The sequence below is a fragment of the Myotis davidii genome, unplaced genomic scaffold (genome assembly GCF_000327345.1).
Source record: "Myotis davidii unplaced genomic scaffold, ASM32734v1 scaffold408, whole genome shotgun sequence".
Taxonomy (NCBI): domain Eukaryota; kingdom Metazoa; phylum Chordata; class Mammalia; order Chiroptera; family Vespertilionidae; genus Myotis; species Myotis davidii.
Window position 1 is genome coordinate 1 of NW_006299389.1, and position 13783 is coordinate 13783.

General features: G+C 39.4%; 1 protein-coding gene across 1 annotated transcript; it reads right to left on the bottom strand.

Annotated features, from left to right (window-relative positions):
• Positions 1-2212: 2212 nt before the first annotated feature.
• Positions 2213-6790, bottom strand: RANBP6 (RAN binding protein 6). Its single transcript, XM_006774837.2, has one exon. The coding sequence runs from the start codon at positions 6777-6779 to the stop codon at positions 3462-3464; it is 3318 nt and encodes a 1105-aa protein (XP_006774900.1). The 5' UTR covers positions 6780-6790; the 3' UTR covers positions 2213-3461.
• Between the last annotated feature and the right edge of the window lie 6993 nt (positions 6791-13783).

Consider the following 13783-nt stretch of genomic DNA (forward strand, 5'->3'; position numbering starts at 1 on the left):
CGCCCCTCTCTACCTGCGGGGGACCCGGGCAAGGAGAAGGCAGCTCAGCCACCGAGCTGGACAACAACTGTCAGTTAGAAGCCCCATGGGCGGGTTGGCGTTAGGGGGCTGGTGAGGAGGGAAGGGGAGGGGCAGAGAGAAGAGGGAGGCACTCAGGTCCCCACTCCACCCCCCCACTGGGGCAAAGAAAGAGTCGCCGTCGCCATCCCCGATGCGCATGCGCTTTGAGACAACCCACCCCCTCGCGTCCCGCCCCGCTACGCGACGGCAGGGACTCCGGCGTAGCTACAGGTCCAGAGATCTGGTAGGTTGCGCGCACCAATGATGTCATCAGCTTGCAGACTATTTTAAGGGCGGAGTGGCGAGGGAAGCCAGGCGCCTGCGCAGAGAGGCCGAAGGGCTTCGGAGAGCCAGAACTGCGGGAGGATTGTTTCTTTTGCGATAGCCCCTTACTAGCCCTAAAAACTAAAGTTATTCCCGAAGGAGGTTGCTAGATAACTTTTGTTAATAGCAGATGAAAAGTAAGATTACACAAAATGTAAATCCTATCCTACTGTAAAATTTACCTTTTCTTTGCACACATTTTCCCATTGTGACTGCCGGGTTTTAAATATAAATTAGAATTTTGAAAAGTGTAAAAAGGAGGTTTAATAACTAGACTAACTGAAACATATGTGCACATGCAAGAGACATGATGATTTGCAGAACTCGGATTTCTGAAACTCTATCTCCAGTTCTTAACATCAATTCCTATTTTGGAAACCTCATGTTTTTCGTTAAAATGAAAAAACATATTTCCACATTTTTGATTCTTGATATTTGCTAAGAATAAAGGAGGGGAATGGAACCTCATTAAAAAAAATATATCCTCGGGACTAAAAAGTTTTCAGATATTTCAAGTCTAATCTGTATAGCATTAGTTAGCTATTAAGTAGTCATTAGCATGGCCTTGTAATCTCACTACACATTATAAAATTACTGTTTAGGTATCTTAATAGTGGACTCATCCTTCACACTAATTTTCACATTGCTTAAAAATAAGTGGGTAGAAAGGAATTAATGGTTCCATAAAGCAGACATTACTATTTTCCCATGTTCTATTTGAAAGATGCACATAATACTTTCTATTTAGAATGAGAAATATACCTTTTTTAAAAGTAACAGCTATTTAACTAAATGGTCAGATATTCTGACTCTTGAGATTGTTTCTCATTAATATGGACCTTTAAAGACATTTGCAATTTATTAGGCACTTACAGCATTCTCTCCTCAAAACCTATAGATGTACTTCAGCTCACAGGTACAAAGGCAGGAAACTATTTCAGCAACTGGCAACCAAAAAAGTGTCTGACTGGGCATCCCTCATTTCCTTTGACAACGCCCAAAAATCTGGACCCACCCTACACCAGCAAATAACCCCCTTCCTCTTTAGCCACCAACCCTATTTCAGGACTCTCCAATATATTAGCTTGCATTTGTTGAACCCTGTACTAAACACTTTATATTCATTACCTCCTTTAATTCTCACAACAATCCTATCAACTAGGTATTGTGTCTATTTTACAGATAAAGAAACTGATGCTTAGGTTAAGAAAGTATTTTGCCAAATTTCGGATTTAGGTCTGTCATATTTCAAAATTCTCCAGGGGACTAATTACTAGTCATCTGGCAGAATTTCCAATTGTGCATGCACAAGAGTGTAGGAAATCGCAAGAAATGTTGATCAAGGGCTTCTTAATATAGGAATATTAAGATAAAGAAGTATGGCTAAGTTGAAGGAACCTCAGCCACAGGTCATGGAGAAGCCAAGATGATTGTGATTAGGTCCTTGAACCTAAAATACGTATATATAAGAAATATGTTGGTTGTAGGTAAGTTTCAAGAAAAAAAAATGTCATTTAATCCCATTACCCAGAGAAAACCTCTATTAATATTTTATGGTGGGATTTTTCTATTTATTTGTATATTTTTTAATTTATCCTAAATAAACTTAAAATTGTAACTATACCATAATTAATGTCCTTTGCTTTCCCCCATTAATCAAATAATTGTCGGAATGGACAGGAATTGCATACCTAAAATTTCAGCTTCATATTTCTGACCACAGTGGCCTAGATGGCCTGCTTATCTGAACTGATAGGTGGAAAATCAGGGATATTTTAATGTAAAGGCATTCTAAACCATAAAAAAACAGAAGTACAAACAACAGCAATAATAGCTACCATTTATTAAGCACTTACCAGTACTTGCTAAATAGTTTACATATACAGTACTCACAATAGTACCAGGAAATCATGATAGATGTATTTATTTTTAAATTTTGGATCAATGATTTGTTGAGTAGAAAGCTTTTTTCTACCCCACAAAAGCTCAACATTAAAGACTGACATTCCAAATAATATAATTAACCCTACATTTCTAGTACTGTTTTCTTATAATGCATATCTAATGCTAAATGACTGGTCTCAAAGCTGTTTACATTTTCATGTCTAAAGATAATATTCATTTTGCTTTCCTTTCATTTTCACAATAGAATACTCTTTAGTGCTACTATAGCATCTATTAAAAACTTCTTCAAAACAGAAATCTATTTAAGCACTTTAAATTAGGTCTTCTCTTCTTGTTGAGCTGCTTTGGAGGGGAAAAATAGCATACATACACAATACAATATTCTGCTCAAATACATAACATTTAATGACTCCCACAAATATTACTTTCCATTTGTCAAACTGTGTTATTACAGTATGTTACATGCTACCAATGTTAGATGTCAGGATACCCTTTTCAGTAAACATGGTTCTTAAGAGTCCTAGATAACTTAACAGATACCAGTTTGACTAAGAAAATTCTAAAGTTCTCATAACTCTCAGCTGGAAGTAGAATGTGGATGTTTCACCCAGTTCTGAGGAAGGCATTGTGAAAAAGTTCATACATATTATAGAAAATTCCCCACATCCACTGCAATATCTCAAAACTCTCTCCCAATTTCAGCATTTTCCTATTACCATGAAAACCAGGACTACTAATCAAGGAGGAATAAGCCTGCCACTATATTCTTCACCCATAATTACAAAGATGTTTGTCCTGGAAGTTCTCCTGTCCTAACTTTGTGAACTCTTAGCATCTTGTGATAGGCAGTATGACATCCTGGCACCTTGCTCAGCATCAATAATTCAGACAAATAGCAACAATTTATATACTTCACATCAACTAGGGGAAAGAGAAAAAACATTCTAAGACAGTGGAAGCACAGGTCATCACCAAGATCTATGATTACGAGATAAAACATGCAAGGTGAACAGAAGGTTATAACACTGGCTAATCCTGGAGAAACATGGGGAAGGAATACAAGCTGCTTAGCAGGGAAAAAAACAGATCTCTCAATTACAATGGAATCCATTCACAACACTTATTTGGAGTTGCTTTTACGGTAGATGATATTCAAGTGATATTAAAGTGCTTCAAGCAAAATTCAGCAACTCCTGTAAGGCTTCCTGATGCTCATCATCAAGTTGGGATATACATTCCAACCACAATTCTTCAGAAGTCTGTACCTGGCGCACAACATTAGCTAGGCGTTTGGCACACGGATCTTCATAGCTAATAGTCTCATTAATTTTTCCTTCTGCAATTATATTGATTATTTTGGGAAGATTGGAATTATTTGGACCGAGTACAGCTGGGTGGTTACTTTCAATTAAGTCACAGAGAAAACTCAAAGTCTGAATAGCTTCCTCTTTATCCTCATGCAGTGGAAGCCATGACAACCAGTGTGGAAGAACTTCATCTACATTTACACAGTTAGGCTTAAACCTCAAAATCTTACCTACTGCTGAGATACAGTTCTCTGTAGCAATGACATTTTTTTTGGTTTTAGAATTTGCACACTTAATAATTTTTACCAGCAGTGGAACAGCTTCTGAACATAAAGAATGATAATCATCTCCACCAAACTGTGCCATAACACCCAGGCCATAAGCAGCAGCTTGCCTGACTTCAGGGTTATTATCTCGCATATTTAGTAGCATTGGCCACCGAAAATATTCTACATATTTAAATGAGGTTGGGCTACAGTGCTCTATAATATCATCAAATATGCACAATCCCCACTGTCTATCTGGCCATGGCCTACTAGAACAAATTAGATTTACAATTAATGGAAGCAGCTGTTCAAACCATGGCAAAATCTTTTCTTTGTAAGTACTAAATAATGAGTGCAAAATATCTGACACTTTGGTCAAAATGTAAACATCACATTCATCCTCATCTTGCAAGGACATTTCAACCTGTTGGTCATAGTTTTCTTCCTGTCTTTTAACCTGTCTCAATTCTTGGTTTTTAAAGTGCCCTTCAAGTTTTGCTTTCAATATTTCTCCCAGTTCTTCTAAGTGTTCATCATTAAGGCAGCCATCTCCCATTACTTCAATGGACTTGGCAAAAGAACTCATTATTTCTGAGAGTACATCTGTATCAGGTTCAGTCCCAATAGCCTTGATTAAGGGATCACATATGAATTGCCACATCTGTGCAAGATACTCTGGGCCACGAATTCTTGCACATTCCAGGAGAAATGGCATGGACTCAGCTGCTGCCACTCGAACATTGTCATGGAAATAAAATTTCAGTAAAGGAACCATCAGCTTTACAATTTGTTCTGTATACTCCACAAGTCCTTCCCTTAATTCCTTAGCATAGTAAACCAACATCTGGCAAGCAGTTGCTTTTGCTTCAAGTCCTGAGGTTTTAATTCCAAAACTTTGCTGATCTCCAAGATTTACAAATTGCCAGCCATCGTCATCACTCATATTCTCCACATCTTGTGTATCTAAGAGAGCAACATCAGGTTTAGCTGAAGCAGTCTTAATAAGAGGCTCAATAACCAGTGGAAGGTACTGTTGAAAATCACTTCCAAGAATTTTACACATTCTAGCCCATGCTGAAACCATATAAGAGGTCTGAGGGTCATCATCTTCCATATTATTTAAATCTGATTGTGTCTTCAATAATAGCTGCATCACATTTGATGCATCTTGCATAAATTTTTCTTTCCCAACAGCGAGACCAACATGGCTAATGCATTCAATAGTTTTTCCTTTCAGAAGCTTGAGTTCCTTTTGAACAGCAAGCTCAACAATGTGCTTTAGTGATGGCATAAATATATCATAATACGGAACAAACTTTTCTTCTATTGTATCTGCAACTGAGGCAATAGTTGTCACAAGCTGTTCCAAGGCCAACTTAGTTCCATTCCGAATCAACTCTTGAAGTTTAATCACCAGGATGGAATGTAGATTTCTCACCATACTATCCAAATATATAACTAGCAAGGATTTGGGGCAGTCTTCAATAAAAATAACGAGCGCAGAAGCTGCATGTGATTGCACACGCTGATTACCTTGATTTTCCATGGTACGCAACAGAGCTGCAATCACTGTTTCGTGGAATTTCTTTTGGAAAGTAGGTGCAAAATCTGTAGCCATCTGTCCAAGCGTAATACAGGCGGCAGCCCTTACCCTTGGATGAGGATCCTGAAGAAAAAGCAAAACAGAGTTAACCATTTCATCTAGAATTGGTTCCATTTGTTGGTGGCATCCTTCTCCAATGGCAGATAAGGCCATTAATCCAGCATGTCGGTATTTCCAGTCAGGGCTCTGAAGCATCTGCATGATATGCTCCTTAGTGATTGGTAAGACAAGTTTTCCACCGAGCCCACAGGCCAGTCTGTCTAGTGCACTCTCAGCAGCAACTGCATTGCTGTCAAAGTCATCTTCTTCCATTTCGTCGGCATTTACCCAGTCCTCATCATCCTGTAGATCAACCATCATTCCTAATATATGAGGAATTGCCTGTGCAATAATATTTGTATATTTCTTCAACATTGGGGTTGCAGTTTCAGACAAGGTCACTATTACTTCAAGGGCCAGCTGGCGTTGCAGATTACTAAGCCTAGAGTCTCCACATAACTTTAAACTCAACTGCAGAGTATCTTCTAAATAAGGACCCAAGTATTTAGGCACAGTATCTGCAATCTCGACAAGGGATTCTAGCACGGAGTCGTCATCCTGGTAGCAAGAGTCATTCACAGCCTGTAAGATTCCAGGAAGCAAGTCTGCAAAGTCTTTGAAAAGGGCGAAGTTATTCTCATTGGCAAGCACAAACGTAGCCGCAGCTCTGGCGGATAATGTCCTGATGGCTGGATGCTCTTGATCTTGGATACACTGGTCCAGCAACCGTTTGATGATATCCAAATCATGCCGCTCTTGGTTCCCAAAAATTCCGGGAAAGTGCCAGAAAACGTGAAGAGCCACCTCCCACAGAACCACATTTTTGGAGTAGATCGAATCGATCAGGAACTTCAGACCTTCCGGCCAGTGGTTCGTGCCCTCCTCGTCGATCAGATTCCTCGCCAGCACGGCAAAAATATCACAGAGCTTTTTCCGCATACTGGCATGCGTCTCTAACTTCACGGCCAGGATCAGCTCGATCTTGACGTCCCTCTGCACGTCGGCGGGCAAGTTGGGATAGACTTCTTCAAACCCCGAGGACAAAAGCCGCCGGAGCAGCGCGGCAGCCATTTGTCTCACCTCGTAACCTGCTCTCCGGTTCCGGACGGCATCCAGAAGGCACGTCGTCTTGCACAGCCCCGGGATGTTCTCGTAGACCTCCTCGGCCTGCCTCCTCACCATGCAGCTGGGGTTGATGAGGTTCTTCAGGAGCTGGTAGAACTCGGGCTTCCCCGACACGGTCGCCGGGACCCCTGCCGCCGCGGCAGCCGCCATCGCTCTCTGTCAATGCTCTTACAATAAATTCCTTAAAAGTTATCATTTCTACTCTCATTTCTCAAAACCAGAGTTTCCCCCAGCAAGTATGTGATGAAATACGGCCACACCCAGCTATTGCCAAGTCAGTGTCTCAATTTCTTTCTCTTTCTTTTTCTCTCTTTCTCTCCCCCTCCAGCTGAGCTGTTGCGGGGAGCTGGTGGCGGGGAGGGGCATCCTTCATACGTATTCCAGTCCGATCAAAGCGCACCTGCAGAGGGGGGAAAAGGAAAGAAAGGCATGTCATTGGTTGTATTAGAATGGGATTATGGGTGATCTTCTCCCCCCCCCCCCCCTTTTTTTTTCATATCAGATATTTACATTACGATTCATAACACCAGCAACATGACAGTTATGAAGTAGCAACGAAAATAATTTTATGGTTGGGTCACAACATGAGGAACTGTATTAAAGGGCCAGAAGGTTGAGAACCACTGCATAATTTTAAAACAGTAAACACACCTTGAAAACGGGCTAAGTGAAAGAAGGCGATCCCCAAAGGCCGCATATTGTGTGGTGTCGTTTATAGGAGGGGTCTTGAATAGGCAGGGCTTACAGATTAGTGATGGCCAGAGGCTGCGAGGAGGGGAGAAGGGAGGATGACGGCTGTCAGGTATGGGGTTTCTTTTCCGGTGATGAAGATGTGAAGACGGAAATTGATTGTGGTGATGATTGCACGCCTCTGTGATTACACTAAATCATTGAACTGTACAGTTTAGATTGGTGAATTGTGAGGTATGTGAATACTAGCAATACCTCAATAAAGTTATTTATCAAGTAAGTGCAATAAAAGGTAAAAAGAATTCCCACCACCACACCTAATGCAGCAGAGCAGTGGTACTCAAACTCGGCTACGTGTCAGAATCATTTGGCCTATGGACTATGATAAAGAATAAGAAAGACAACTAAGTATGGTGTGGAAAGTGCCCTGGACTAGTAATCAGAAGACTTGAATCCTGGTCTTCTCGCTAAATTAATTTTGTATCCTTTGTCATGTCACTCAAGGTTTTCCTTGCAATGTTGTTTAAACTGTAAAATGCTCTTAAAGTTTTCCTTTTAATAGGAAGCTGCTAGGAGTATTCCAAAAAACAAATGCCTCTGAGACTAAATATTATTTCTTTAATTCAGGCAAGTGTGTCACTCAAAAATAATTATTCCTCTAAAATGACTGGATCTTACTTTTGTATTATTATTACTTTGTCATTTTTACCTTAGTTTGCAAGGTTGGTAGGATAAGTATAATAAAATATAGTTTTAGGTGAGAAATGGAAACTCAGGGAGGTTAAGGGATTTGTCTAAGATGACACAGCTGAGTGTCAAATTCACTTCTTCAGAAAGCAACACTAATGCTCTTTCTCCATATCACTTGCCCACGATTATCCTTGGTTTTGCATCATGATCAGAGTCTTCACCTATTGCACAGTAGGTCTTAAACTTCTCCAAGTGGGCTTAATTTTAATATTGTAAAATGCTATTGTACATAGCCACAAAGTTAGAAAATCGCAAAGTAGCCAGTCTCCTAATTTGCACCGTAATATGTAACAATGTTGGAACCATAATCTATAAACAGTGTTTCTCATTCGGTGGACTGAAAAACCAACTATGTCAGAATAACTTATCATTATTTTTAAACATAGATATTATGTCCCAAGCTCTGAACTACTGAATCAGAATTTCTGGGTCATAGATAAAGAATAGGCAGACAGTACTGGTGGTTAGGGTCAGGATGGGGGAGTGGAGGGGTTGACCAAAAAATAAAAAAGAATTCATAGAGAGAACAACATTGTGCTGACTGTAATGGTGCTGGGTGGTAGAAGAGGGTATAGGGGGATAAATGGTGATGGAAAAAAATAAAATAAAGAAAAAAACATTAAAAAGAATTTCTGGGGAATGCAACCCCAGAGTATACAACTTTAACCAACAAAGTGGATTTTCATATAAATACCAAAATTTGAGAACCATTGGCAGCTTTGGTTCTGATTCCAAGATCTTAACTACAGTTCTGCATCTTTTTCCATACTCACTGCTTTTCTTACTGTTCCCTGAAAAGGTCTAATTGCAGGGCCTTTGCATTTGCTGATTCAAGAAATGTTAATAAGTATACTAATATGTAAAGGGAAAGGCTTCTCTTAACACTACATCTATTAGCACATTAGCCCTAACCGGTTTGGCTCAGTGGATAGAGCATCAACCTGCGGACTCAAGGGTCCCAGGTTCGATTCTGGTCAAGGGCATGTACCTTGATTGCAGGCACATGCCCAGTAGGGAGTGTGCAGGAGGCAGTTGATCGGTGTTTCTAACTCTCTATCCCTCTCCCTTCCTCTCTGTAAAAAAAAAAAAATCAATAAAATATTTTTTTAAAAGATACTAAAAACTAGCCCTAGTTGGTATGGCTCAGTGAATAGAGCCTTCACCTGCAGCCTGCAGGGTCTTAGGTTCGATTTCGATCAAGGGCACATACCTGGGTTGGGGAGCGTGCAGGAGGCAACCAATCAAAGATTCTCTCTCATTTTTTTAATATATATTTTATTGATTTTTTACAGAGAGGAAGGGAGAGGGATAGTTAGAAACATCGATGAGAGAGAAACATCAATCAGCTGCCTCCTGCGCACCCCCCATTGGGAATGTGCCCGCAACTAAGGTACATGCCCTTGACCGGAATTGAACCTGGGACCTTTCAGTCTGCAGTCCGACGCTCTATCCACTGAGCCAAACCGGTTAGGTCTATTCTCTCTCATTATTGATGTTTCTACCTCTCCCTCTCCCTTCCTCTCAATAAAAATATATTGAAAAAAGATATTAAAAACTGTAAAGAGATGCCACCACAGACCGAGCACAGTGTTTTACATTTTACTTATTATTTATTTTTTTATTTATTTTAACCTGAGAACATGTCTTCATTGATTTAAGGGAAGGGGGCCGGGGGGTGGCGGGGAGAGTGCTGGGAACAAGAGGGAGAGAGAGAGAGATCGGTTGCCTGCAATATTGTCCTGACCCAGGATGAACCCTGGGTGCCCACTACGACGCTCCAACCAACTGACCACACCGGCCAGGGCGATCAAAGTGTGACATAGCAAGGGTTAATGAGGAAGTGTTACAACAGAGAACTCAGTTATATTTTTGGTGGTATAAATAAAGTGGTATAAACAGTTTGAAAAAAATGTTTGGAAAATGCCCGGTTCAGATTATTCAATAACTAATCTGTTCTCTCAGCAAACATTCATGAGGGTATATATAGTAAAGTATGGTGTTGCTTGCTGGGGTAAAGATGAAATGCATGAGGATGTTCATGAGAGACAGTCAATGTCATATAGCATAGTGATCACTGTGGTGATGGTAAGTCTGCCGTAAAACCACATGGGGTTGTGGAGGGAGTTAATCTACTTTGGGTGTGAAGGAAATCAAGTAAAAGGAGGTGATATCAGGGCTGACTTTTGAAGAATGAATCTTCATTAACTATTTGAAGGAAGAGAAGAAGGTTATTCTAAATAGAAGAAACATCTTTTCTCAAATACAGCCAGGTCTGCCCATTTTTAGTACTGCTAGAGCATTGGGTATGGGACTTGGGTGGGCCTGGGGATGACAGGAGGCAGGAAGGAGACAGATGGTTAAACAGAGGGAAGGTCATGAAGGGCCTTATATTCCATGTTAATAATTTTTTTCTAAAGACAACAAGGAGCTTTTTAAGGATTTTAATCAAGGGCTGTGAAATAATCAATTTTTAGAAAGATTACTTTGATAATATCATGAAGACTAGAGGTGTTGAGGAGGATAAAAGTTAGTTCAGCTAAAAGTCTAAGTTATAGGAGTAGTGGAGGGAAAGAAAAGAGGGCAAGGATTGAAGAGGTTTTAAGAAGTCACATCAATAGCACTCAGAGAGGAAGGAGAAGCTTAAGAAATCACCCCAAGTTTCAGACTGGGCATCTGGCTGGAGGTGTTGTAATTTATCAATTTATTTACCTATATATGAATGAAGTATTAATGTAGACGAAAGACTGGTAACTCTGGAGGAAAAAGAGGCTTCCTTAAGATGGTGAGTCCTAGAATCCATGTCTAGCTGCTCCCACATGCTATATTTGCAGTCATCGTTTCAACAGTAAGAGCTTAACTGAATCCTAAATTAGGAAAATTATTTGGATATTTTATTTTAGAAAAACATACACTGATTTAAATCTTAAGGTATTTCCTTTTAGATTGCATAATCCTGTTATATTTACTTTTTGCACTGGCATTTCCTTTCTTTCTTCTCCCCTAAGGGAGGAATAATGCCCAAGATTTCAAGACTGGACTTGCAGATTTGGTTAGAGGTAAACAACTTTGTTACATTTTGTAATTAAAATTGACTTTTAAAATTGTTTGAACTGACGAGAGGCTATTTAAGATTGTAAGGTGGCTCAATACCAGACAATGCAACTGTTTATTAGCAACTTACTAAAGGGGGAAAGAACAAAGTAAATTGCAAATTTCTTCCAAGATGTGAGAGATTTAGAGTCAAATGAGAGGGATAGAATTAAATTGGACATACTTGACATTTTTACAAGAATAATCCAGAATAAATAAAAAATACAGAAAAAAATACCATGAATGCTCCTACTTGCTTAAAATGAGACAATCTGAATATCAAAAATAATAATGCCTGCCATGGATTTAAAAAAAATCAAAGATATAAACAAAAGTGATGAGTTTCTAATATTAACAAAAACCTCCAAAATAATCATCTTCGAAGGTTACCAGGTCACCAACTCTATAAATTGATGAAGAGAAATAATCAAGGTTTTTCTTGTACAAACTGTATTTCAGGTTAACTAAATAGTTGATGAGAGTACATTCTTTTTTATAGAATTCCACCTAATAGATTCACCAAGAATGCTAAAATCAGAAAATTGCTGTGTCATAACACCAAATGAAAGAATTTATATATGTAACACTAAGCAATGGATGTTAAAAATCATTAAATGAAACATTGGTTGGGAATTTAATAATAGAGGGATTAGACTGAAATACAGATTAATCTTAATATTATTAAAAGTAGGATAAATGAGAGGTGTCATTTACCTGTCGTCTTTCAGCTCCATATCCATACCTCCTGTAATTTGTTCTCTGATGCTGAGATTAGACTCTGGAAACAAAATTTCTCTTTTCACAGCTGGGTGCCTGGTAGTTTCCAACAACAGGAGACACTAGAGATTGGAGGATAGAAAAGGGACAGAAAAAGAATGAATCCCTCCTGTTTTTCCTTTTCTTGTCTAGATTGCCCCAGCAGTAGCCCTTCCTCCTGGTGGCAGCAGTTTCCTCTCTTTTACAACCCTCAGAAAACCCATTCTCTTCCATCTTTGCAGAAACACCAGCAGTAACCAGGGGCACTCCTTCCTCAGAGGTTTCTTCACCCACAGCTCCAAGAGGTCCTTTCTCTGAGCTTACAGATACCAGTTCCATTTTGTTCCCTCAGCTTTAGGGGCTGTAATAGTTCCCCCAGTTATATATTTTGGTTATCTCAGTGCTATTTATTTATTCTTTCAAGTCTTTCACACCTGTCTAACCAATCCCTTAAATTAAATCTCTTGAAGTATAAAGTGGTTTATTTTCTCATCTATCAGGCCAGAAGTGATGCATTCATAGCTCCTAAGAAGTCCTTTTAAGTCAGATTTATTCTGGTATAATTTACATGAAATAAAATTCACCAATTATAAGTGTATAGTTTTGATAGCCAAGCAACCATGACCACAATCAATGGTTGAGCATCGACCTATGAACCAGGAGGTCATGGTTTGATTCCAGGTCAGAGCATATGCCCAGATTTTAGGCTTGATCCCTAGTAGGGGGCTTGTGGGAGGCAGTTGACCAATGATTCTCATGATTCTCTCTCATCATTGATGTTTCTTTGTGTCTCCATCTCCTTTCCTCTCCCTGAAATAAATAAAAATATGTTTTAAAAATTTATTGGGGTGACATTGGTTAATAAGATTATGGAGGTCTCAAGTATATATTTCTATGATACAAAATCTGTATATTGCATTGTGTGCCCATCACCCAAAGTCAAATCATCTTCCGTCACCATATATTTGCTCCCCTTTACCCTTCACTACTCCCCCACTCCCTTTCCTCTGGTAACCACCATTCTGTTGTCTATGCATTTCAGTTTTATATCCCACATATGAGTGAAATCACATGGTTCTTAGCTTTTTCTGACTGATTCATTTCACTTAGCATAATATTCTCAAGATCCATCCACATTGTCGCAAATGGCAGTATTTCATCTTCCTTTTCTTATAGCTGAGTAGTATTCCATTGTATATATGTACCACTTCTTCTTTATCCAATCATCTATAGAAAGGCCCTTTGGTTGTTTCCATGTCTTGGCCACCAGGAATAATGCCGCAATAGGCATAGGGGTGCATATATCTTTGTGAATACAGGCTGACAGAGTAGCTACCATCTTGAATATTATCCTTCTCTATGTCAGTGGGAAAGAAAATTCTGGGCAGTCTTATATTGACAATTAAACCAGAAGAGAAACATGTCACTCCCACTGACAAATCATTGGCCTGCACCTATCATATGACTCCATTCACTACAAGGAGCTGGAAAGTGCAACCCTGCCATATATGCCCAGGAGAACCTGAATATTTGGTAAGTCTTTTTTTTTTATTAATTAAATCTTTATTGTTCAGATTATTACATTTGTTCCTCTTTTTCACCCCATAACTCCCTTCCACCCAGTTCCGACCCCACCTTCCTCCCTCACTCCCCACCCACTGTCCTCATCCATAGGTGCACAATTTAGTCAAGTCTCTTCCTGCATCCCCCTCACCCCACCAAGAATTGTCAGTCTACTCCCTTTCTATGCCCCTGCGTCTATTATATTCACCAGTTTATTCTGTTAATTTTTAGGTTCACTTGATGATAGATATTTATTTGTTGTTCATAATTTGTATCTTTACCTTTTTCTTCTTCCTCTTCTTCAA

What these genes read in the sequence shown, in the direction of transcription:
- RANBP6 (XM_006774837.2), bottom strand. Translation starts at nt 6,779, where the DNA reads ATGGCGGCTGCCGCGGCGGCAGGGGTCCCGGCGACCGTGTCGGGGAAG.